Source organism: Numida meleagris, chromosome 1 (genome assembly GCF_002078875.1).
Source record: "Numida meleagris isolate 19003 breed g44 Domestic line chromosome 1, NumMel1.0, whole genome shotgun sequence".
Lineage (NCBI taxonomy): Eukaryota > Metazoa > Chordata > Aves > Galliformes > Numididae > Numida > Numida meleagris.
In genome coordinates this window covers 42189345-42217052 of record NC_034409.1, presented here as the reverse complement: position 1 = coordinate 42217052, position 27708 = coordinate 42189345, and the positions used below count along the sequence as shown (strand labels likewise).

The following is a 27708-nucleotide window of genomic DNA, read 5'->3' as shown; positions in this document are numbered from 1 at the left end:
TGTGAAAAAGTGTCATTTACATGCACTGATTCTATATCATAGAATCATTGAATCACCAAGATTGGAAAAGACCTACAAGATCACCCAGTCCAACCATCCACCTATCACCAATAGTTCTCACTAGACCATGTCCCCCAACATAACATCTAAACGTTCCTTGAACACCTCCAGGGTCGGTGACTCCACCACCTCCCTGGGCAGCCCATTCCAGCGCCTGTCCTCTCTTTCAGAAAAGTAGTATTTCCTAACGTCCAGCCTAAATCTCCCCTGGCACAACTTGAGGCCATTCCCTCTCATCCTATCACTAGCTGAAGAGAGAAGAGGCCAATCCCCAGCTCACTACAACCTCCCTTCAGGTAGTTATAGAGAGCAATAAGGTCTCCCCTGAGCTTCCTCTTCTCCAGAAATATATATTTGTATATATCTATGTATATTAGTATATAGATAGATCTATCTATATACAAAAGACTCATTTAACAGTAAGTGACATTTTTAATTGAAGCACCATGCAACAGATTTTTACAGAGAAGTCTGAACAGGTTCAAACCACTAAACCATTCTGTCCTGGAAGTTTATGCCCTAGACCATGAATAAACATTAAGGATGATTTTAATCAGTAATAATGACAGTCAGCTATCACTGTTTCAATTCAAATTTACTGCTGTACACTCATATTTATTCCTATTTTGATATGTGCAAGTTACTTCATCTAAGCTAGAAGAACATTATTTTTAACTTTCACCTCTTACAGAATGACACACTATGACACTAATGAATACAAATACTTCAGGGCAGAAGAGATTTTTAAAGAACTCAGTATGTTATTAATTAAGACTGCAGTTATTCAATGGTTAGAAAATGTATAAAAAATTGATTTTTAAATGAGTAGATTTTTTTTTTTTTAGACATGCTTACATCCAAAAAAATGCAGCTTTTCTTTAGGACATTTCTCATGCTGGCCTTTCTTGCTTCCCACTCAGACTGTTTCTGTCCTTAGATCTCCTGAGTCACCAGCACAGATAGAGCAGATTCATCAAGTCTGACCAGCAAATGAGGCATTCTCTCTACATGTGTAGGCACTTGGGTTACAGAATGATAAATTAGCCTACAGTGTAGCTCAACACTGTCAGGGCTAATCCCAAAATTTTTGTCCATCAGTGGCTTCTAGTGCTTAAAAATATGGCAAAAAAATCAGCAAGCTACTTTTGTATCATATGTTTGTCACTTATACACATTCACTTCTACATTTCTGAAGCTGGAAATATCTGCTCTTTGAAGATTAAATCAGTGTGAGATTTAAAGATGGTTGTTTTAAGTTTCAGTAAACTTAATAAAAAGACAACAAAGGTGATGGCAAGATCTGCAGTAAGAATATCCTACTTACAAGAGCTACAGTAAAAGTGCCCTAGCCCATCTATTCAGACTGTAAGTTGTTGGTTTGCAGAAAGTCTGAAGAAGACGAAAATATTGCTGCTGAATGGTTACCCATGTGTTACTCTATATTCACTTATTAAAATGTTATTAGCAGAATTGCAATTGCTGAAAGAAAAAGTAAGTAACTGAGGATCTGTTTGATGGACAATAAAAATTGAATGATGCCTTTCTCACAGTAAAATTACTCATCAGTTAATTGACAATATGATTACAGATCTGAGCTCATCACTAACTGTACACAGAATTCAAAAGCATCCAGGAATGACCTTTTTCTGTGGCAATAAGCTATGTGGTCATATGATAACTTTATCAGTTGATCTAACAAACAAAAAAGAAAGAAAGAAAGAAAGCCTAATTCTTATTATGTGGCAGCAGAAAATGTAAATTCTTCTCCTTATAGTTCCAAACAGTACCCAGTCATGGAATGGTTTGAGTTGGAAGGGATCCTTAGAGGTCATCTGGTCCAGCTCCCCCACGGCGAACAGGAACATCGATAGCTAGGGCAGGTTGCTCAGAGCTCCCTCCAGCCTGACCTTGAACTCTATATGGATTCACCAGCTCTCTGGGCAACCTGTGTCAGTGCCTCATCACCCTTATGGTAAAAAAAAAAACAAAAAACACCATATTTCTTGTATTCAATCAAACATATTGTAAATGTATCCGTAAAATACAGAATATATTTATTTGCAGGACTGTTTCTGCACATAACTGAAACACCACTTGTGGAAATTCTTATTAAAGTGTACTAGCAATTAGGAATATACCACACTACGACAAATTGCTTTTGATAATGAAGTAGAAATAGGAACATAGGTTTGCATCACAGTTTTCTCTGCTAAACATTCAAGTCAGCTAGGGAGAATTCGTAACACTGAAGAAAAATCTCTCCTTCATTCAGGCAGCATAAGGAAGTTTTATTCTGTTTCAGCATGTGTGTTAAATTGTTGCAATTATTATTCACACTGAACACAAGGAAGGTCCATACTCCATTTCATTGTGCCCATCTTCAGCAAAGCAAACCCACCTTCCTTGGCCAGCTCTGCGCCTCTGTGCAGCTTTCTTTCCAGCTCTTACTAGCTGCCTTCCTTCTAACCAGAACTGATGAATGTTTTTAGAGAAAAAGGATTGCAAACAAGCAAAATAGCACAAAGCCAGTGGACAGACCTAGTGATAGGAAGCTTACGGGGTGATTAAAGAGAAGTATCCCAATTTCACCCCCAAGTGGTTTGTGTCAGCGATGAAAGCTAGCACTACAAGACTTTTGCAGCAGCACCACCACCAGCGCCGGTTGGTGCTATCTGCGCTCCTCACACTGTCCCCCCGTCCCCTCCGCAGTGTGCATCTCGACCTCCAGCCTGGAGATGGACCCACCGTGGCCACTGTGCTGCCGCCCTTCCTCTGACTGCCCAGTCTTTCCTCAGACCTGCACCCCTCTACTGCACGACCTCCAAGGAAACCCACAGCCCGGGGGTCCCCTCCTGGCCTGTGCCCCTCCACCCTCGCCCGAAGGCCCCTCGCAGCCCACGCGTGAGGCACATGGGCCCGGGACTGCAAGTAGGCCCCGGCGGCGCCGACAGGCAGGCGGGCGGGCTGCTAGGTGGGGGGCGTCTCCTTCCTCCTCCGCCCCTTCCCGCCGCCGCCGCCTCTGCCCTCCTCCCCCCCCGCCTCCGGCTCAGGAGATGCTGCTGCAGGCGGTGGGGGGGAGGGGGCTCCTCCCTGCGTCAGGAGGTGCGGCTCCCCCGGCCCGCCACCGCCCTCCCCCTTCCTCTCCCCCTGACGCTTTTATGTCCGTCTTTAAACGCTGCCGCCGCAGCCAGGGTTGGGTACATGTGCGCGCCGTCGCCGTCTGTCCGCCGCTGAGCTCCGCTCGCTGCCTCGCGCCCGCGGGGGCACCCGGCTCCTTCCCGCTGCCGGCGGGCGGAGGAGGTAAGGCGGCGGCGCCCTTCGGGCGGAGGGGCCTCGCGGAGCCGCGCCCGGGGCTGGTGTGACGGAGGGCAGCGGGAGTGTCAGTCGCGCCCGTCCCGGCTCTCTTGCCGCCGGGCGGGGAGCGGGGTGGGGTGCGGCGCGGGGTGCCCTGCGCTCGGTGCCCGCTTTCCTGCGGCCCCGCGAGCAGAAAGCTGGCCCCTCGGGAGACAATAGCGAGCGCTCGCTGCGAGCCGCGTATGTGTTTGAACTCAGCGGTGGGTTACAAAGATGTACAGTGCGCCTTTTTTTTTTTTCTCTCTTTGCTCTGGTGGGGGATATACATTCTTTTCCCATCACGAGTGACAAAAATTTCATTCATTCATTCATTCATCTCCCGCGTGTGGCGTACACCACCTCCAGCGCGAGTTTCAGTAGCAGAAGCGGGGGGCGAGGGCCGGCTGCATGGCGGGGTCTGCTGCGTTCTGCGAGCGGCTGCCGCCCGGCTCCACCAGATGCGGGGCAGGCATGTGCCAGCGGCACCCATCCCCTTCTTGTACCCTCCGCAGCCTCTCACGCTGCAGATACAGGGCGGAGGAGGGCTCGGGCCTGGCTGCGCAGCGCTGTTGTCGCTGTGCATCGGGCGTCGCCCGCAGAGAGCGGCGCGGAACCTCGCGGCGCTGCCCGCATCCCGCATCCCTCGGCCGCGGTGGCCGGAGCAGCACGGCAGGCGCAGGACCGGCGCGCCCCGGTGTCAGCCATGTTTGGGTGGGTATGGTAATGAGGACCTTTTCTCAACCTCGATGCGTCTGGGAAGTATTTACTGTTCGGGCTTGTAATGACTGCAGCCCTCTGCAATACCCACGGGGTGACAGATTGATGCCCGCACTTCTCTTCCAAGTTTTTAAATCTCTTCTGTTTTCTTATTAAACCTCTTAATTTCCCATGCCCACATTTGCATTAGGGTAAACTGGGATTTCGTTGCAATGCTTTGCTTTTGCTGTGGAAGCAAATGCGATGCCTGCACTGTCACACTAACTTGCCTGTTGAGAGATTGCAATGGAATTTACTCCATTTCAGTAATTTGCACTTTGTTTTATTTGTAAAAGATGCTGTAGCCAAGACCTCGTCCTTATCAGCCATTTTATTTTGTCTGTGTGATATTGCTGTGTATCAAGCTCGCTGCCGTAGTATTGATTCATAAGAGAAGCTTAATTATTTTTAAACAGTAAGGCTCTGTAAATGTGGCACTGTGACATGCTATAGGATGGAGATCCACATCTCTGCTCTCCACTCCGAAGAGGAGTATACATGAAGAAAATAAAAATTTCATTGAGTTATCTGGTGTAATGTACATATGCCTTGGATATGTTATCCATCTATTATTCTGCTTTCTCCATATGATTAAAAAATGATGACAATATTCCCATTTTTTTTTCCTATTTAGCATTGTGTTTCACAGATATACATTATCAATATCTTATTTAAAAGAAAACTTTACAAAATACATAGGTAGATTACTTTTTTCTCTGCTAATATACAAGATTGTGATTTACACAGAGACCTTATTAAGATAACTTCAGGGTTACAGCATGATTCTGCATTTGCTGCACATCAAAAACTTCATTTGCGCTCAGTTGGGCACTTCAGATTCAAGAAGAAAGAATTCCATTGGTTTTGATCCATGGATGAAAAACAAAGCCATTTAATTGCTATTTGGGTGTCCCACAAATACAGAAATTGAAGAAGCAAAGCTGCTAAAACATGTTGAAAATGCTTTTGCGGACTAAGCTGATTCCTGTTGACCTCTAGTGTCTTGCCATTCTTACAGTTTTCTTTTTTCTTACAGGCGAGCAAGCAAAAAAGTAATAGTGCAGATGAGGACCGTATAGTGTGAACGACTCTGTCAACTCTTTTCTCTGCTGTATATTGCAAAAGCCTGTATGCACAAAATTTTTAAAATGTTGAATTTATCAGAAAAGAAAAAAAAATCACAGGTTATTTGGAAATATATTTGGGAGATAATAGCAAGAAACATGCCATCTGCTAATTAAAGCTAATCCTTTTGGTATGAATTGCATTGCTAATGTGCATTGGGGTAGTTGCTGTGGTGGTGGTATGGAATTAAATCTCTAGGGAAATATTTGTGGTAGAAATCTTCTCAGGAAGACAGAATTTCTTCTGTAAACCTCTAGTGCACAACCAAGAGCATCCACAGATCTACATGTGCACACCCAAGTCCCCAGCTATTTTCCACTGCACTTTTCCACTCATATCAAGGAGTAATGTTCTTGCTCCAAAATACAGGATATCTATTGAGTTTTTTGGAAGAACAGCTTACTCATAAACTATATATATCAGCATATAAAAGGTTGTAAAAGAAAATGATAATAATATTAGAAGCAGCTTTTCTATGTGACTAAAGACCTCTAAATTTTCCATTGGTTGCAGAAGAACTTTGACATATCAGCAGGTGGCATCCCAAAACTTTAGCAACTCTCTTTTTCTTGGAGTAGCCTTGCTGTTATTACTCAGGAAATGTTCTAGGAAAAAATATCAGTGAATAATGATAACTGAACATTACTCTTTTGAACAGCTGGGTATTCAGAACCTGACAAGTCCATGCAAAATAGGATGAAATAACAATGGTAACTGTTAGAAGAGTTTTTAGGGAATGAGAATAATTGGGCTGAGCTTCCCAGAAGCCTGCATTGAAACAGAGCTCCTTGTTCTTATTCTTCATTCTGAGACTCTTAGTTCCTTATTTGCTGTATGGGAAAGAGAAAAGAAAAAGGCTGTGTAATGTTGTGTACAGCAAGGCCTTGAATCTAGTTCACGGTGCCAGTGGTCTGTTTCCCACTTTGGGAAAACTGACCTTTGCTGCTGGCAAATGATATTAGTATTTCAAGTGCCAGAAATGTGTACCGCAGCGCTAATGATTCAGCATACTCTTATGCTAAAATGGAGAAGGGATGAGAAATTGGAATGGCGACTTTACAGTTTTGGGTTTTCTATAATGGAATTTAGATTAAATATTTTCTTTTAAAATTCAGGGCTTTACTCTAACGTAATTTGAAAGTATTATTTATATCATTAAATAAAACACTCTGTTTTGAGGAGAAGCAAGATTTCTGCTAACATACAGTTTACATTTTCTTTTACTTTTATGTATAGAAAGCAGGCAAAGAAGTAACCACTTTTTTTTTTTTTTTTTTTCCCCAAGGACAACTTGATTTACTTATTGAACCATTCAGATGCACAGAAGGCAGAATATCTAACTTTCAATACTTGATTTTGTAACTTAAATAACTTCAGTTCTTGAGTTAAATATTTAAGATATTTTCATATTCTCTCCTATCTGAGAAGTGTGTGATAAGATTTCATAATAAAATCATGGTCGTGTTGTGGCTTATATGGTTAATTTAGAAAATAGAGATTTTTTTTCCACATTGCCAACAGTTATGACTATCATACTGTTCCAGTGAACAGTCGGTACCTTCAGAATTGCTTGCATTATTTCATGTAACTGGAAGAGTGGTAGCTTCTACATTTAATCCTTCAATAAAACCTATAAGGATAAGTGATAGTTTTCTCCATCTGAATAGGAAATTACAGAGAGTGTGCCCTGCAATTCTGTCAAGTGTTTCAGTGAAGTTGATTTGTGAGAAGAAAATATTGAGAAACCTATGAAAGGTGGTGATGAACTACAGTAGGACCAATAAAGTTCAGAACTTGCGTGCAATGAGAAGAAAAAAATGATGTTCAAGAGGTCTAGGTTGTAGCCTTCTCTCTCAGATATTTCTCTTCACCCAGTGATGCTGAAGAAACTGAACAATTCTGAGAAGGAAATCTTACTTTTCTTGTTAAGCCATTGTATTTTTTTCTTCTGACTGTAGAGAGCATTTTCCAGTAACTGGAGGAGACTAGTCTGGGAAAGAAATTGTTGGTCAATTCTTGATGCACAACACAAAGAACATTTTGTAGGAACTGAGAACAAATTTCTCAGTGATATTAAGCAGACCCCGTGTCACTGAAGTCTGTAACTACCCATACTTACATCAGGTCTGAATTTAATCTTGTGTATTTAAACACTTTTGCTATAGTCTAAATGATTTAGCTTTATGAACACCAGAATAAAAAATGTGTAATGTACATTAGCATGTCTCAGAATCACTAAAGAATGCAGATACATGTAAGTTTCATTCTACAGAATATAATTATCTTTCATTGTGATTGAGTTAGATACCCTTTGAATCTGTATCTACTGCTAACGAGCTGCATTAAACCAGCTAGGGCAAAGTGCTAGGTCATGTAATTCATACTGAAGAGCAGAATAATGACTGCTGGAGTGGGTAGATAAAATGGACTTGACTAGGCAAAAAGACTGTGGTGCATATTCTTGTTTCCACCAAAAAACATAATGCTGCATTGCAACACTCATTCAGTTTGCTAAGTGCATACTGTAACCCGTTGTAACTCTTGCTGAAATAATTATCTGTACACAGATTCCTCCAGCAATAACCATTCTTCACGAGTTCAGTACTCCCACAAAACCTGCTTTGTTCCCTCAGTATTCTTTTTCTCTCAGTTAAGTATTATCATCAGCTATTCACCCCATCGTCTTGGCACCAGTTATCTGATTCCTTACTGTGGACTCACAGCAGTCTTTTGCTCCTAAAACTTAGCCTTTCAATTTTCTATATTGGCTGTAGACTTCATATTTAAGGTGCATTTTATATGTTTCATCTTCATCACTTTTGCATGTAATTCTCAGCCAGTAAATTTGTTGTGTATTTCAGTCAAGATCATTTCTGAATGTCTGCCACGGTGAGAATCCTGACTTTTTGTTCTGTGTCCTCTGCTGAATCATACTGGTCAGGGAGGAGATTTAGTCAACAGGCGATTTTGCCAAGCTTTTGGGACTGGGCTGGTGCACTGTGCTCTCACAGTCTATGCTCAAATGAGAGATTATAGTACTATGAACTTGTTGCAGCTCTATATTGTGTTTTGCTACCCCCAGCGTAGCATGTTAATATGTTGAGTGCTTCATCAGAGATGATTAATTAGCTCTGAAGAAATGAACAGTAATATTTTTCTCCCTGCCTTTAATGGCAAACATTGAACTTAAAAAGGTATCCATTTTTTTCTCAATTTTTATGATGTTATAGTAACATATTCTGACTTCTTAATTTGTCTGAGCTTTCTTGATATCCTTTTATGAAATAGACACTTTTTTTTCCTTCTTCTAGCTTAGACAAAGATTGAAACCGTTTTTTATCAAAGAATATTTGAGAATTATTATTCATTTATTGAAATCTGAGTACAGATAATTCTACTGAGTTGCTGTATTTTGATTACAGCTAACCCTACTACAGCTCCTTTACTTGAGAATACATATAAGAAAGATTAGGAGACAATATTATGAAGCGAAACGTTTCTGAATGGGTCTTTTTGTGCCTTAGCTGACAAAGTTGTCTCCAGTCCTACTGGAAATGCCTGCAGTCCGGTCAGCTGAGACTGCCTTTCTTATCTTCCTGTGCCAGCAAAACAAAATTTGGATTTGTACCTGAATTAAAAGTTGTATAGAGAGCCCAGATCTGCTAAGGAGCTAATTTGGGTCTGAATTTTGTGTTGCAAGGGATTATTATTGCTTAATCTGCTAATAATGTGGCATTCTAATCATGTTGCTTTCCCTCTGCATGTGTTAAGGCTTGATTCTTCTCCCATGAAGGAAAATAACAAAATTCCCACTGTCTTAGAAGGAAAGTTTTGTTCTGCAGTTTTATTGATGTGTGAGAAAAGACTGTTTTTAACTTTCAGTACCAGAAAGAAGTATAAAATTTAACATATCAAGGACAATACTAGTAAGACATCTTAAATATCTTAGGTTGATTTAGCATCTTATTTCCAAAAACTTTGTTTATGCCAACTCAGATTTTGAACCCTGGTAATTTTCAGTAACTTCTGTTCTGTTAAATTCCCTCAAACAGTAGGGACAGTTGTTAGGTCAGTTTAAGATTAACTTTAGGATTTTAAAGTGGTATTTTACATAAGAAAAGGGATAGCATCGTTCTTTACTGCTTTAAGTTGTGGAAAAGTCCAGAGAAGAATCATATTCTCCAGTGAATATGGATATAAATAAAATAGGAAAAAAAAAAAAAGTAACCTCAAAAAAGAGCTTTAATAAAACTAAGTTGTATTTTTGACATTTTACTTTTAAATCCAGTGTGCTGGTAATAGTATCATATAATAATATTTTACCATCCATGGCAAGATTTAAGACTTAAAGCTTAAAATAATGACTGTAATGTCTGAGTCTGATACCAAATTCTTTAGTTTGTTGGTAAATGTGGTGGTTTTATTTATCTTAGGAGAGTACTTTGGAGATACTAGGAGAAGCAGTCCATAATGCTTTATTACTACACAAGTCTATATAGAAGGCAGCTATAAGTGGAATTGAAAGAGCAGTTTAACAGAATTGTGCATTATATTTCTTAATTATTTCTTGATTATAATGAAGAACTTCAGCTCTGTACTTGACAAGAGCCAAATTATTTGGGAGCCTAAAATAGTATTTTATAGGTAAGAAGTGCTAATGTTCATTTGTGTGATACAAAATAAAGCTTGTTCAGTGATTCCTGGTTAGCCAACTCTGCCAGTGAGCAATTTTTACCAGGTGTCTCCTCTTTCAGCCTTCATCTGGGGACATTCATATCTGTACTTGGCTCAGGCTGAGTAGTTTGGAGTTCACCTTCTGAGCAGGTTGATCAGAGAAAGAGGGTTTTGTGCAAGTCTCTTGGAGTGTGTTCTGGGAAAGCACAACACAGCATCAGAGCCCTTGAACAAATCAACTGGGACCACATTTTGACTAAGTGCACCTGATGGTAGTGTCTGCTGAGGTAGGACTGTGTTTGGTTTAGAGTAAACTCTTAGTACAGAAAACAAGTTGTAAAGTCCAAATCCACCTGTAGATTTGTGAGGTATCCTGAAGGACGTCAGCAGTGTACTCTTTGACACAGTCTGGCTAATAATACATATTCAATTAGCAAACTCGTACTGTTGAAAATGAACATTGTCCCACCAGCCTGCTGAGCATGCCTCCAGCATTTTCTCAGATATTGCAAGCCTGTACTATGATATTACTATTGATAACAGCCTGCTTAATGGAAGGTTAATGAAGGGAAACTTAATATGATATTGTGCTAAGAATAACAATATCAGGCCCAGTGTATACTGAAGTGTAGCAATGCAGTGTTTAATGCATGAGAGGACAGGCAGAATGATGCAATTTCTATTGGCATTGACTCATTTGGGAGAGCAGCAGATAAATCATTTTGCTACTCTGAAAGTTGTTATAGCTAAAATACCTGTATGGGTGTGATCTTTTAAAATATTTTAATAAATACTGATAAATGGCTGTCTGTTTCTTACAATTCAAAAAGGATTTCAGACATACAGACAAATTTTGATGTAGATTAGATTGACTTCTGCAACTTTTATATCAAGAACAGAGATGAAATTGTTTCATTTTAACTTTTTACTACCTGATGTTGTTACTAATTAATGGAACTGGGAAGCTGCCGTAATTTACATCAAGGAAATGAAAGGAGAAGTTTGGAAAGTGAATAGAAGTAGCAGTTGAAGTAACAGATGCTGTGGTTTGTAATCCCAAAGCTCCATTAGGACTGCATAAATGCTTCAACTGATGTATTATTGGTGTTTGCATCCTGTGTCTATCTAAATGTCAGTCACAGCTACAGCTGCTGAAGAATAACTAGAACAGGATACAGTTTTTTGAAGAGTTTACAATCTGAAAGATAAAATAGATAAAGTTGCTTTCCCCATTACACTGTTCTGTGTCCTGCTCATACAGTTATTTTTTAATTTTATTTTTATTTTTTTGAAGAGCTAGTTTCAGTCAAAATAAAGCCTGCTACTAGCTCCACCACATGTTTAGAAGGAAGATTTATAGGATCTTGAGCCCTTCCAGCATCAGTGGTGAGCTGCGAAGCAGATCACAAACCATCTCAACTGTGCTTGAAAAATGTGGGATCCATGCCCATAGGTGAAGTTGGTAAGAGGAGGCAGTGACAGAGAGAGAGGGAAGGTGAAAAGGCAGTTACAGAAATCTAGGGAATGAATTGAATGAGATTACAATGGAGTTCAGTAGGCAACTGAAGTGAGGTTCAGCTTCAAAATCCTAGGAAACTTTCAAAAAGTTAATTATCCTGTCAGACCCAAGGCTGATAATAGCACTCGTGCTCGCAGAGGTTTTAGTGCTGTTTTTGTGTCTCCTGGATAAGCTGTGGGCTGCATTCCAGTGGCTTAACTTCATTCTTTGTGACCTGTCACTAGGCACTGAAGCAGTCTTGAGGTCTCAATTATTGTGCTGTCTGTGCAGTAATGCTCTGAACAGCTCTCAGCTCTATGTGAGTTCCTCACAGTATAGTACAGTCTTCATCTTATGGACCAGATATTGTGGCAAGTTCATAAGCAAAACCAGAAAGTTTGCATGTATCCTCTAGGAATTTCTGATTCTCATCAGTCAGGAGTTTTGATTAGACTCATGTGGAAATCTGGTCCTGCTTTAGGGTTTTCAAGAAGCTTAGCACATAGTCTAAATCCCTTTTAAGACTCTTAATTGTGCAGATGGTTTTGCACATATCAGTTTTGTCCCATGTGAATAGAAGAGAAATTCTGAATTTCTTGAAAAAAATTCCTACCCAAATTCCTACCTTCAGTGTGGCAGCTGCAAGGAAGTCTGTCAGTCCTTATAAGTGATTCACTGTGTTAAAGAAAAGCATGTATTTAAATGCAGGTTAGTTTTTTTTGTTGTTCGTTTGTTTTTTTGTCTGTGCATGCACATTTGAGTGCATGCAGTAGGCTTTTTCAATGAGTTTGGTAACAGCTTCTCAAATGTTTTATATATGTTTAGTTATTTCCTTTTTCCAATAAAGTATCTGAAGCATTAATGCTCAGAAGATATGAGCCTCTCTCCTTTGAAAATATGGTTGTGGTTATGTATTCCTAGAAGAAGAATAAATAAATCTCCCTTGCCTTTGAAGTGCTGAGTTTGTCCTATACATCAGCATCTTAATTGGTGTATGACTTTCAGAAATGGTCCCCAAACATTAATCTACTTTGCTTAAAGTATATTTTTAATAAACTCAGCAGTTCAAGTGGACCTTCGAAGTTGGGAAAGAATGGAGCTGGCCTCCCAAATTGTAAGAAAAGTGCATGCCCTAATCTGTCTAGTAAGAAGAATCTAATTATGCTTCCAGATTGAAATATGAGCAATTATCCTATCTATCTGTAGGAAACAGTTGAAAAAACAATCAAAAAAAGCCCTAAACAAGTGAATGAAATGCATTTTATATGAAAACATGAATTTATGTCCTACAATGTGAAAGAAATTTAGTATCTCTTTCTTCTCTTTTTTTTTTCTTTCTCTTCTCAAACCTTATATATAAGGAAAAATGGGTAAACCAGAACATATGATTACTATATTAAGTTCTGCATTGTATAATATTCTTTTTTTTTTTTCCTCACAGATACTTTCAGTAGGACAAACATTCTGATACAGAAGTCCTTATTTTTGATTCCCTGCTATCAAGGACTCAGGCAGCATCTTTATTCTACTTCTTCAATTTTTTTTTGCCAAGCAGAGGGAGAGCTTTCTTCAGCACTTCTCCATCTGTCCAAACTGAACTTGACTTCTGTATTTTTCTCATATTACAAATGCCTAAAAACAGCAAGGTAGTGAAAAGAGACCTAGATGATGAGGTCATTGAGTCAGTTAAGGACCTTCTTTCTAATGAAGACTCTTCAGATGATGCCTTTAAGAAGAGTGAGCTGATGGTTGATGATCAGGAAGAAAAAGATGTGGATGTTGAAGAAGGCTCAGATGTGGAAGATGAAAGACCTGCTTGGAATAGCAAACTCCAATACATTCTGGCACAAGTTGGATTTTCTGTAGGATTAGGGAATGTGTGGCGATTCCCGTATCTGTGTCAGAAAAATGGTGGAGGTAAGTCTTGTGATAGTGGTAGCTAAATGATGAAGCTAACCTTTAAGATTAAGGTTAGCGCAGATACAGTAAAACCTTCTGCAGCACGTTAGATTTTTCTTTAATTTCTGCCAGATCTTTTGAGGAAAGGTCCATGTTCTCTTTATTTAGTGAGACAGATATGCTAAAGTAAGTAGTAGATAATTCTAAGATTCCATTTTCTCATTTCAATGTTGATAGTTTCTTACAGTTCTTGGGACTTAACCAGTGGTTAACCAAAACTTTGTTAGGTCTTTCTTGAGGCTTTGCATTACTTAGGACTGGGTTTTCACTGTTTTAAAGTGTTCTTTATAGTACTTGGGGAATGAATCAAAGCATTAAGTCTACATCCACTTTAAAGACCAAAGCAGTATTCGGTCTTTACTATTTAGCAGTACTAAGCTTCAGAGATTTGCTTTTTGATTGTCTTCAGCTCCTAGTTCTTTATTTACTTCCTGCAAATTAGTGAGTGAAAAGGATTCTTTGTTTTACTGATAATGATTAATTTGCATCATAAAATTTGCATTAAGGGAATGTGTCTTTTTTATGCTGTTACATGTTTCTATTTTCCTAAATATTTTACCTTTCACTTAAAACAACATTATTTATTAGCTGTCCATCTATGGTCTTGAATATAGAAGAAAATAGGTGGCTAGATGCCTTCCTCTGGGATTAGTGTTTTATCCCATGCTGTACCATAAAAATTAGTCTAGAGTATAATCAGAGTATAATTCTCCACTGTCTCTTACTCAGTTTAAAAGGTAAAAAGGGAGATTTTTTACTTTCACATCTTCCATCTCCAGTATAAAGTATAAATTCTTTGATATTTGCTTAGTGCAAGAATTTTTTTTCACACTCATTTAACTTCCTTTTCTCTTCCCCTTTCTTCTGGAGGGAAAGTCATATGATCTGTATGGAAGCTAAAATTTTCTTCATCTGTAACTGTGATGTTAACTGAGAAAACAGAAGTTGTATGTAGTTTCTCAAAAAAAACAGATTTTCAATGAAAGACAATGTCATCTAGCTTACTAGATAACTTAGATTTTGTCATGAATCACTATTAGTTGAAAAAATTAATACTTCTGTTAAATAATTTTAGAGCAGACTGATACTAGTTGAAGTAGCTATTAAAATGTTATATTCTAGATAATTTCATTGTAATTATGGTATCAAGATGTAGCTCAAGACTACAGTTGCAACAGTTTGAAAGTCTGAATTTAACGTGGTTGCTAATTTTGCAAGACAGAGGAAAGCAAGTGATCATTAGAGCTAAGGCTTCCTTGGCTTTCTCTCTTTGATCTTTCCCAGTGAATGTTTATTGTAAGAGAGAGCAAAGAAGCTAGTATACAGGTGTAACGGACTTCAGTGTAACAAGGGATGTAGCTGTAATGTAGCAAGTATTAAGAGAATTTGAGGCCTCAGTGGTGTGCATTTAGTTGGCTGAGAATGAGGGAGCACCCAACGGAGTTTTAGGATCAGTGAGTGAAGGTCTGAAATTGTTCAGAAGGACCTGACTACGGATCTTTAACTCCTTCACCACTATCCTCACCAGAGAACCACATTCTCCCTGGTAGGCAAAACCCAATCTCCATCTGGTAGTTAGGGCACCTCTTCCACTATTCCAGCCTATAGGTTAAAAAGCTGATTTTCATTAATGCCTCACAAAGGTAATTTGCATCGGAAATGAGTATACTCAAGGTAAATTAAAAAGGTTTTGATATTAACCATTTTTACACTATGCAACTTATTTATTACTATGTGAAGACAAATGTATGTGTTTTTTTCAGATACACACTTTCTGTATAAAAACTTCATAACAGAATTTCAGGAATAAATGTCAAGTTAGGAGGTAAAACTCGATATAGTAATTTAGCTGGAATTCTGTCTTTTAATTCATGTTGCACTTTGAGCAAAAGACAATAAGTAACACAACAAATTTTGTAATAATTCTGATAGAAAATTAACTACTCAGGGTGGACCATATAATGTGCTGATGAAAACTAGCAGTTTCAAGGAATTCACAATGTTTTAAATCATCTGGGGACGTAGCCAATGTGAATAGAAGAAAAATAATTAACAGAATGATAACAACTCCTTGTTTTTTAGACACTAGCACGGGTCTTTGTCTTTCAGTATTTAATTATAGTCAGAGTGAAGTTACGTAAGATAGGAGAGCTGATGTAACAGCTGTTACCACCATGCAGGAGAGTTCTCCCTCATACTCTCCACTCAGTTTGCCCTTGCACCTGGCCTCAGTCCTGTTGCCTTCTTTCCTTGTTTTTGATAGCTATCAGATTCTGTGGATTCAGTTGGAATCTGAAGCTGTTCAATCCATTTCTCTGAGAATATGTCCTAATCACAACATCTGGACTGTTTGAGTGAGAGAGGAGTTTCTGAAGTTCAGGATGTTCAGAGAAGAGCAAATTGTTCAGAATAAACTGGAAGAAGGGATCTAGAAGGCCTTAACCTAGTGATTAGCACACTTACTTGTTTTTTTGATCCCTATTCTGCTCTCTGCTAGTGCACTTTATTCCTTAGTTGATGACGTTTTAATACTTTGACTTATCTCAAAACTGGGATGACTGTTTCCTGCCTGTCTGTGAAGCCATGCTATCTTATGTGCCCTGTTGTGGTCAAGTGATCCTGGTCTTCATATTTATTCCAGATAATGCCTCCTATTTATTTCCAAGGAAGCCACAACAGAGACAAAGAACACGATGACACTATTTGATAGAGCAAATTCTCAGCTACAAAACACTATTTTTCTACGTAGTCACCACCATTAGAGATGCATTTTCACCAGTGATGAACAAGAGCCTGCATGCCATGCTCTTAAAAATCTGTGTAGCCATACAGAACGTGGTTTGTCTTTCACATCACTGTCACAACAGCTGAAACACACCACCCTCCCACTACTGTGCTCACATTCACTGTTTGGTCTCCATAAACTCTCAGCAAGCATCAGTGTCAGTGGGCATCATATCTTCCATATGGCAGAATTTAATGACACCCCTTTGCTTCATATGCACTTTCATGTCAGACACTATTTGTCAGACTGCCCCTCTGCTGCCATCTATTACACAGCAACATAATGTAACGGAGTACTGGGAGGAAAGTTCAACCTCTACTGCCATGCCACCACCATCTGCCTCTGACATTGTGGACCAACGTAAGAAAATAGGAGGCATTACTTTCAGAGCAGCCCTCCTATGTTAGCATGCAGTAGGTTCAAAGCTGTCTCAGTTCCTTGTGATTTGTAGCGAGTCTTAAAAATAAACAGTTCAGGTCTATATTTTCCTGCTGTTTATTGTAATCAATCATCTGGTGAGTAGCTTCTTCACCTTTCATGTTTTTCAAACAAAAAAATATTTAGAGTTTACTCTGGTTAAAGGTTGAAATAAAGTAGTAGATTCACTTATTAGAAGTAACCAAAATGAAGTAATTTGTCTGTTCTGCTAGCATAAATGATGTTTAAGTGAGATTTATTGTGAAGACAAGTGAACACAGTTGTCTAGGAGTTTATTCTAATGTTGAGTTATTGAGTGTCTTTGCACCCCAGAATTTTGTGTTGTACTTTCATGAGTATTGACTCAATTTTCCTGATTTTTTTTTTTAAGGTCAGTACTTTTAATATTCCTTTAATGTTAGAGGTAAAAAAAATACCCAACAAACTAGTAAACAAAAGATTAAAAGATAAAGGGTGTGACTAGCATGAGAAAATCTATAGCAGATTACTTTGCCAATGCATTTGAAAAGATTGACCAGTGAAATTGTATCAGGAGGTTTTGTAGTTAAGGAGTCTGGATTTTGTACTGAAATATCAGCAAATTGAATAGTTTTATTCTGTGAGCTTATGAGAAACAAAGCAGCTATTCCTGAGAACTACTGAGGAAATAACATGTAAACTTTTATAGACTCAGCAGTGACTGGATAATTTAGTCTTATTGTCAAATTTTAGTGGAATGGGAACAAAGCAAGTACTCTTGTATTTCCAACACTGATAATATGTTCAGCAGCTTTGTTACTTAGCTTTTTATCAATAGTGTGTAATCAATGGTTTGAATTCATTAATATTTTCAATATTATTTTGTGAATTCTTAATTTACACTATAGCATCAAGCTCATGACATTTATTTTTTTCTCACTCAGTGCACTGAAAATGTCTGATTTTTATTTTGCAAGCTTAATTCTTCATTAGAGCTGATTGGCTAAGGGGATTTAAACACAGTTTTGTAAATAGGCACACATACTAAATCTGTGTAAGACTACTGACAGGTACACCATCCAATCAGTAAGATAGGCTGTAAACCTACTGATACGACATAAAAACTTTATTATTAGAGTTTTCTTGATAAAAACAATTTGTGTTTTGTAATTGTGAATGAATTCACTTAAAGAAGTTTAGTAGACTGTAAATCTTTGATGTTATGTTGTCCACTTCTCATAACTTTGACAATTTTAACACTTGATATTCAAAATAAGTTAATCTTCATCTGGATAAGGTCTTCTTGCAAGCTTTCTATTAGTAAGTATGCTGTAAGGTACAAGAACCCTGATGTCTTATCAAGCCAGTGGTAAAGCTCACGTGCATTGAATAAGATTTGATTTGTAGAATTATAGAATCATAGAATCCTTAGAGTTGGAAGGGACCTTTAAAGGTCATCCGGTCCAACTCCCCTGCAATGAACAGGAATGAAACAGTAGATGAAAAACTACCACAGCAGCAATTGAAACAAATCTGTAAAGTTTTTAGATTTTTCAAGTTGTATCGAGAATGGTAAGGAGAAGAAAAGTTCTGTACTATCAGAGTGGTAATAGTTATGTTATATTACTTCTGGAACTGTTTTCTAACTCCACTCACTGAAACCCATGCCCTTTTTCTATCTTTCTTTCTTTTTTTCTTTCTTTCTTTTTTTCTGGGCATTTATAAAAACTTAAATAAAATACAGTGGTAACATTCCACTTCTAGCAATAATGTTGCTAAATTTAGTATATAATTTAAAGAGAAATTATTTATTAGATATCTGATTATGATACTTGGCTAAATAAAAAAATAAGACATGAAATTTGTGTTGTGCACAGTATTAATATTCACTAGGTCCAAAAATCAAGAAATCGTTTGTATTTTTGCCATTACTTCTAATGAAAAAAGATGTGATATAGTTTGAGTATGCATATCTTTTCCTTATGAAGTTGAGACAAAAATATAGAGTAATTTTTTTTTTAATGGAAAAGCCAATGTTTAAGACCAAAATATGCAAATAAAGTGATTTTAGAGTTGAAAGGTTTTTAAACTGTAGAAAGGAGACCTGGGGATACTGAACCACAAAATTGTAACTGCCAAAAAATTGTTTAGTTGGCAGATGTGGCAGACAATATGAATGTAACTAATTTTAGGATGCTGTTCAAGGCCGGCATGTACTGTTTATTGTTCTAATTCAAATAAAAATGATCCTTATTCAATATTGCTACTCCAAGGACACATGTTTTCATGGACTGGCTAATAAAATACATGCTAAGCTGTTTCCATAGTGATTCTGTTTTATGATCAAGTGAAGTTGTCTTACAGATTATCGAAGCAGGTCTTGCTTCAAGGGAAGGATGAAACAAAGTACTTGTGCAGAGATACTGTGGGGTATGTGAACTATAGGACACAGAAGCATTTTGCAGCTTTGATACAGTTAGATTATACAACTATGTGTCTAAACCGCATTGTACTTAAACCCAGATGTTCACTGTAGTCCATTATGTCCTTACGGGGACTATCAGAAGGGAGCTGAGTAGGTTTGATTGATAAGTGTACCAGTGTTTCAGGTCCTCTGCACAAGCCCTTAAGTAAAGAGATGATCTCCGCTGGCCATCCATATTGAATTACAGGGTTGTGTAACGTATAATGTAATGTGGATTTAACACCACATTCATTTAACTCATTTAGTTGAATCTGACTGATAAATCTTGCTACTTACATTGATACTGCACCATAAAGCACCCACATCAGCCCAGTCTTTAAACATGTGCTTAACTTTGCAGCCTTGTGATTAAGGTTGTGGACTGGGACACAGAAGAACTGGGTTCAGTTGCTGCTCTAGTGCAGTCATCCAGTGGGATACAGGGTAAGTCACTTAGGCCCCAACTTTTTTGAGATGTTTAGGCTTTTCTCTGCCTAGCCATGCAATGCCTATCTAATTAAGGCATTAGGTATAATTTGCAATAGTGTTACAGTATTAAAAAACCTGTGTACTGTTGATTTTCAATGAATTGTACAACCACATTTTTAAAGCTAGTGATGCCTAAGCTTCTGTGTCTCGTTTACAGTGTGAATTAACAGTGTAGTCCCATCTCACAGAAATTCTGGGAGAATGATGGTGATAAAACAAGAGTACTTAATGGTATTATATGTCTTCTACATTCTTAGATAGGCCTCCTCATTTTAGAATGCTGTTGTTACTCTATTTCTCAGTTTTCATTACATTTATTTCCTTCTATTCCTTCTGTTTTTTGTTTTTGTTTTTCCATGGTAGGAAGTAAATCCTTTGTGTTTGTAACATTATGTGCCATATACAAGGCAAAACACAAGGGATGCCAGAGTACAAATTGGGAATGTAGCTGCTACTGCAGGATAAACAGTATTTATATCACATACTTAATCAGACAGTGTATGAAATAGGTAGATAGACCATGATATTTGTCTCTATGAGGTAGCACTGTATTCTCTAAACCAGTACTTTATTCAGAGCCTCGTGTAGTTTTTGAACAAATGCTGCTCTAGTGCTTTCATTGCATTACCATGTTGTCATGAAAATAAAACTCAAGGAACTGTTTCATTACTAACAGTAGCCTACAGACTGTAGGGTAAATAAAATCAATAGGTTCTTTGTCTGGTCCATCAGTGGCTATTTAAAAAAAAATTTTTTTCCTCTATCTTTTTCTTACTTTTCTTAGACTCAAGACTTTCGTTACTCCATGCTTAGGATCTTCATAAATTCTTTATAACCTAAGGTGATGGTGTCCTCTTTGTGCATGTTTCATGAAGAGTAAGATAGCAAATGGACCTAAACAAGAGCAGATGGCACCATAAAATCTGATGCCTTCTGCACAGCTTATGAAAGTTTAACTTCTCTAAAATAAAGCCTATTCCCTGAAATAAGCCACCTACTAAGGATATGTAAATTGCAGTGTATTTTGATAGGCTCTTGAAAAAGCCCTAGGAAGTTGTCACTGGGTAAGGAAACTTAAAGTAGTGCTTAGCTTGAGTTGAGGATAAATCCCAAATTGGCTTTTGAACTGTGCTCAGCTTCTCTCTCATCACAGAAGAGATTAGACTGATTAGGCTCCTTACTATCCCCATCTCTGAGTTGTTGCTTTGTAGCCTGTTTGCTTCGACATGCCACATCTCAGGTGATTTTCATTAGCCGTATGGTGTTTGCAATTAAAAGACTTAGGCAGGGTGGCCAGCACAGTACCCTATATTGCAGTGTAAGAGTCACACATTTGAAAATTAGGTACTGTATTTCTAATTGCTGGTACCTGGATATTGTTTTAGCTGTAGCCCTGTATATTCCTCAGCGGCAAAGATGAAGTTTGGCTCTAAACTGTCAGTGCACTTAGCATATGAATAAATTTTGCTCGCAAATAGTTTTGCTGAAATAGATGGAGATACACCCTGAAGTTAGAATTGTGTGTGACCACATCCTGGGAATACAGCGTTGAAAAGAGGAATTGTTTCACATACATATAAAAGATGAAGTAACAGTTGTGTTCTCAGAAGTCTTTAGTAGGAGCTTGTGAGTACTGCAAGTGGGCTGTCTGGTTCTCTGATAACTCCATCTCACTTCTACCTCATGTCTCTGGTATCTCCCTAGAGCCTGGTAGAAATGGGGCAAGACTGTTGTTTGCTTAGCTGAATAGGATCACTGTTCTGCCCTTCCCGAGCACCTGAAGTGTACATGGAGAAAAAAACACTATAGTCTTTTGAAACTGCACTGAAGATTGGATGAAGTTCAGTGTTGTAACAGCACAGCATGCTCTGTATTTCCTTTATAAATTCAGTCTTGCTGCTCTGTTACAAATGCAGATTCAGGATTTTTTTTAGGAAATGATGATTCAGCTCCTGAAACAAAAAATTTGTTTATATGCCCAAACTTTCAAGCAAGCAAAAGTAATGACTCAAACAAACAATTAGATTAGAAAATGATTCACTTTTAGTAAAATTTGCCTGAAAACATTACATTGCTTTAGAAATAAGCTATCTCAGCACTTTTCTGATCTTACAAGATTTGTGTCCAGCATCCAATTGAAATCATTCTTTGTATGCAATGGAGAAAGCTTTGCCATGAATGACACAAGCTTGAAGGTATTGGGTGGTCTCATATGAGTTATGTCAGATAGTGACTCTTTCTTCACTCACTCTAATTTCTACTTTGTTCCTTTTCTAGGTGCCTATCTTGTGCCATATTTAATCTTGCTACTGATCATAGGGATTCCGCTCTTTTTCTTGGAGCTTTCTGTGGGGCAGAGAATCCGCCGAGGGAGTATCGGTGTATGGAATTATATCAGCCCTAAACTTGGAGGAATTGGGTTTGCAAGTTGTGTAGTAAGTTTTTTTTTTTTTTTTTTTTTTTACCTTAACTCACTTCCAATTTGTATGATTTACACTTTCTATTTTCCTGCAAGGAAAAAGCACTGACCTATAGCTGGGCTATAAGATCAATTTACGCTGTTTAGGAAGATCTTAAATTAGTACAGTAAAAATGTTTATATGGATGTATTTGTAAAACCAGTTAACTTGTATTTTGTGATTCTTTGGAAATTAGGAACTTGGGAACAGATTAGACTTCTGGGAGGAAAAATAAGCCTTTGAAAATATAGATGTCACATGATAACTATAGAGCAAAGCGAAAGTGTAAAAAGCCGTTGTTAATTTATAATAGAAAGACCCATTCAGTTCTTATTGTGACTAATTCTAGTGAAAATTAGGTTGCTTGTCTGACATTCAGAAATCTACAAAGGTAATGTCAGTAGGGTGTTTTTTTTTATTTTTGAATTTACAAATGTAGTTCATAAATCTAATTTTTTGGTATGTCTTTTTTTTTTTTTTTGTATTTTTAATAGGTATGTTTCTTTGTGGCTCTGTACTACAATGTCATTATTGGATGGAGTCTGTTTTACTTTTCCCAGTCTTTTCAGCATCCATTACCATGGGACCAGTGTCCTCTAGTTAAAAATGCATCCCATACATGTAAGTCTGTTAATGTTCTTAAAAATCGTACAAATACAGATCCACTCACTAAGTAAAACCTAATCTTTCTGCTGAATTTCACTGGATTTCACAAGGCTTACTGGGGAAAAAATATATGAATTAAAAGTCTGCTTTTAAAACTATGTCTTTTTATTGCTGGTTATTGTTGACATAACCGAAGAGAACTGAAAAGAGAGATTTTTCACTTTATTGTCCCTATTAATATTTTTTTTTGCTGAAATGCTGAACAGAGTTTATAGTGAGTTACTCTCTTAATTCTCTATTGTCATTTTGTCAGTCACATTAAGTTTGAGATTTTGAAACTAAAAGAAGAAAAAAATGTGATTTAAACAGATATTTGTGGGAAAAAGTGTTGTACACAAAGTTGGTAATGCATTTTAATAAAATGTCACATTGTGATCCTTGGAAAAAATACAACAAACTAATCTAAGACAAATACAAAGGTTTTGGAAAAGAACATCGCAGTCAACAGCATTTGTAATAAAGAGTAATAAAATTAGGTGAGTGTTGCTTTGTATGTTGCAGGAAAAAAAAACAAAAAATACAATTTATCATAACTTTTTTTCTGATTTTGATACTTCTTTTAATGCTTACTTGGTGAAAAACAAAGATAGAAGAGTTGTTTCTCCATTTTTTTTTTAGTATGACATACGTCCTGGAGACAAAGTAAGAGGGGTTGCCTACTAAAAAAGCAGAAAATGGAAAACTGTAAACTTCAGTGAAATGCATATGATTAAAGCACTACTTCCTTTGTAAACCAATAACAATTAGATCACTGGTGATTTTCTGTTGTAATAAGTCTTATATGGAAGTATTATGCAACAGCATGAAAAGTTTCCTATACCTTCGTTTCAGTTATGGTAATTGCATGCTTGGCATTTGTCTTGCTCTTGAAATATGAAATATTTATTTTCATTTATTTTTAAATCAGATCTTAAATTTTCATTTATTATCTTTTGCATTCCTCTCCCCATCCTTTAATGAATGCCATAACCATGGATATTTGAAAAGCTGTACGGCGTTTTTAAATGGTTTTTGCAAGGGTTACTTCCTTCAATTGTTTGAAAAAAATAATCAGTATTTGTGAATGTTGGCACTCATTCAAATCAGCTGTATTCTACAAGCACTGGACCACAAGATCACGACCAAGCCACAGTTTTTGTCTGTTTACATGTTCTTATCCTGCCCAAATGGTAAGATAGAGTTTTTCAGCCTACCTTCAGGAGAAGTCATTTAAACTAAGCTAAAACACATAAAAGTATTATATTTGATATCATCCTGTCACTTTTGACAGTTTATTTTGGTGAAGATCTGATGTCTGCTATATTTTTTCCTTGTTTTCTTTAATCATCTTGACTCAGGACCTCACTTAGAAATATGTTTGATTGTCAAATAAAAATAATTTGTAAAAAAAAGTAAATCTTTTTTTTTTTGGAAGAATTATTTCTATTTCTATGTATTAGATGCACAACATTTCTTAAACTGTTTGATGTCATGAATAAGGTAGAATTATAGAATAGTAAAAAAAAAAAGTAACTGTTGGAATGTGTCACAACTTTCATATGAACATAGGTGTGTGTAGGAGCCATTTTTTTTCTCATCAGTTTAATATTGATGTGTTATTAACATTTGTAATTGTTGATTTGGGTTCCATGTCAAAGCAGACACTATTTGTAATGCTCTTCGTATTTTTTTCAAAATTATTAGAAATCAGTTTTCAGCTTCAGAGGGAGAATTTTCACAGAGAGTACTCACAGTTTTATATATAGGAAGTCTAATCTTATGTGTTAAGAATGAAGTTCAAGTCTTTATCTACTTAATTGAAAAATAATTTCTGTCTAGGACTTGGATTGATCATATGCAGAGGAATATGTAATACCAAAAGAGTGTTTTAAAAAGTTTTATCCAGAAGTTTCAATTGATGGCAGTTCCATTTTCTTTTACTCTTTTTAAATTCAGATTCTGTAGAGAAAACAATGATGGCACAATTGCAAATATCAAATAAAGTTGATATAACCTTGCTACAAAGTGTTGGGAAAATACTTCTGTCCTGAGCCAATCTTTACTTGCTAACATGTCTTGACAGTTGTGGAGCCAGAGTGTGAAAAGAGTTCTGCGACGACCTATTACTGGTACAGAGAAGCACTGAATATTTCCAGCTCTCTGTCAGAGAGTGGGGGTTTAAACTGGAAGATGACTGTCTGCCTGCTTGCTGCCTGGGTCATGGTATGCCTAGCCATGATCAAAGGCATTCAGTCTTCTGGCAAAGTGAGTATTCTGTTTACCTAAATGCGAGTGTTTTGCTCTGAAACATTTAAGAACTATTTCACTACATTTTTGCTCACCACACCCTCTGTTCTTTCATGAAATCTGTAGGAGTAAGCTGGAAGCTGTGACTCACCCCACTATTTGTATAATCCCCACTCTCTTAGTAGTTAAGCATTAAAACTGTAGTAATTTTTATGGGAACTGTAATTTAGTGGGGATTGAGATCTGAAGAAAAATAATTTCTGTTCTCATCAACATAACTGTTGCAAGGAACTGCACCTTAGCTTTGCTGAACTGTTAATGCAACGAGAGCTTGTGTGCTTCTGAATGTCTAGGGAATTAAGTTTCTGAGTATATCCGTAATTCTCAGCAAAATTGCAATGCACCTAGGCCCTCAAAATTCTTTGTATTTGCTTTTTATTGCTACTGTCATCAGTATCCATGCTTCTGTCATTATCACAGCCAGGATTCTGTGTTGTTTCTTTGATTAATGACTGACCATCCCTTTGGATCCAAGTACATCACTTTGACTTCTTTCCTGTCCAGCCAGCTAAATTGGCTAGTGAATGATTTGCTGAGATCTGTTCATCTCAGTGGGATTTTCAGATGGGAGATAATCAACTGTTAATTCCTGTCAGCTACTAATTCTTTGTTATTAGGAATTTTTGTGTTGAGGTGAAACAGTCTTTGATCTCTTTAGTATATTTCAGTTAAAGAAATGACTTGCAAGTTTAGGGATAAAATTGTTTTACTAAACTTTAAAGCAGAGAATAAATTTGCTTTTCGGTGATGGAGAGTGAAAGATCATATTTGATTACAAATTTTCATTTTCTCTGTATATTAGATAAATGAGTCAATCATTGTGTCATAAATGTATTCTATCTGATGATACAGAAGCCCAGAAATGTTGATCTTCACATATAACAGCAAAAAAAAGCTTATTCTGTTGGAAACCGTGCAGCATCATGCTTCTGGATTCTCAAGGCCCTGTGACATTTGGTTGTCCAGTAGTCAAAGCAATATTGGTTTCTTGCTTTTATAGGTCAAACTTACAAGATCTTGAATGATTTCTGTAGATTAGAGAATATCCCTGGTTTTCCTTCTTTATTTTTGGCAATAAGCATTCCTTAGTGGTTTGAATCCATTTGTTGAATACTTTCCACTGACTGCTTCTTCTCTGCTTTTGAACTCAGAATGACTTTCTGTTCATGCTGCATCTTTATCATATCATGTACTTGAATTAAAGTGCATTTGTAAAGGGAAACATTTCTGAAACAGTCTATTTCTGTCCTTCTCCTCATCTTCTCATTGACTTCACATGCAGGTTCCCTATAAAGCTTACAGGTGATTATCAGTTAGTTAACATATTGGCAACTGTAGTGTTTTAATACAGTATGGAATTTATTTGAGTGCAGTTTTGTCATTTTGCTCTGTTCTGCAGGGACAAAGGGAACGGAACATGTTTTGTATATTTCTTTGAGAACAAATAGTTTTTAATTCAGCCATAAGTACAAAGGATACTGAGTGTGAAACTGTTGAAAATAATGTCAACTAATGTCATGTTAAATTTCTTTTTAATGTTTTTCAGATCATGTACTTTAGTTCACTTTTCCCTTATGTGGTACTCTTGTGCTTTCTAGTCAGAGGACTTCTCCTCAATGGATCATTGGATGGAATTCGTCACATGTTCACACCTAAGGTATGTTCTTAATTTTTTTTGCAATGTATTTAAAGTTTCAGAGGCAATTTGAGCATTTATGAGTGCTCTCAGATAAGCATACTGCCTTTATAGAAGATGAACTATTTTCTTGTTTGCTTCAATAGCAAAATTGCTGTTGACCTCGGTGCCAAAGCATCAAACCCTAAGGTCCATAAGGCTCCATGTGTTCTAAATGTATGTGTGGAGTTAGCTCCTTTGCATGGCTGGTTCCCAGATCCAGCTGCTTTTACAAAGATAAGCAAATGAAAGTGCTGTTTATAGGAATTAGGATGTTTAGAAAACTTGAGTTGATCAAGTAATGAAAAGAGTTGTGCATTTTTAATCTTGTGATTCTCTAGGATTTAAATGCTTCATTCTGGGGTGTCACAGTGAAATGCATTACCTTGACTACTGTTATAGATTTAAATAATTAATTTGTCATTTTTGAAAGGATTTGTTCCTTTTAGAAATGAACTTCACTTGCTTTACAGAGTTGTGGTTCTGCAGGAACTTGTAGGCTGCTTAGGCAAATTAGGGGAAATCTGGGGAACAGAGAAATGTAATGATTATTGACAAAGAAGAAATCTACAGGAGACATGGAATACAGAACTCTTGAAGTTATAATCTGGTTTCTCAGTGACAGTATTCTTTCTTTATCTAGAAAAATAACCTTATATACTGAGAGGGAGTCAGTACTGAAACTCCTCTTTAATATCCACCCTGCACTCTTTGTTACTTCATCTTTCATGCAACAAAAAGCTGCAGTTGATCCTCACTTTATAGTTAATTTCATCGTTTAATTATATAGTTGTTTCAAATGTTCAGATAAACGATCTTGAAAGACTTCCATCTGCCAATTTACAATTATTATTATCAAAATATAAGTTGTGGTTTAAATCTGAGGTTAGGAATCATGTAAGTCAGATGGAGAATATGTAGATATAAGCCTTCAGAAGTATTTTTATAAAAATCTCTGAATGTTTCTCTATTTAAACACTAACTTGGGTTGTAGGTTCCCAGGAAACTACCTTGGAAATCAGACTCATATCAGACTACATTTTGTTGTTTCCATGTAGCCTGTAAAAACGGAGAAGCATTTTA

General features: G+C 37.2%; 1 protein-coding gene across 1 annotated transcript in view; it reads left to right on the top strand.

Moving 5' to 3' along the window:
• The window catches only part of SLC6A15 (solute carrier family 6 member 15), a 36613-nt gene continuing 11114 nt past the window's right edge, over positions 2210-27708 (top strand). The window contains exons 1-6 of the mRNA XM_021385310.1: positions 2210-3360; positions 12888-13363; positions 21817-21974; positions 22493-22619; positions 24727-24908; positions 26497-26607. Of these exons, the coding sequence (XP_021240985.1) occupies positions 13075-13363; positions 21817-21974; positions 22493-22619; positions 24727-24908; positions 26497-26607 (867 nt within the window). The 5' untranslated portion in view covers positions 2210-3360; positions 12888-13074. The remainder of the gene's footprint in view (positions 3361-12887; positions 13364-21816; positions 21975-22492; positions 22620-24726; positions 24909-26496; positions 26608-27708) is intronic.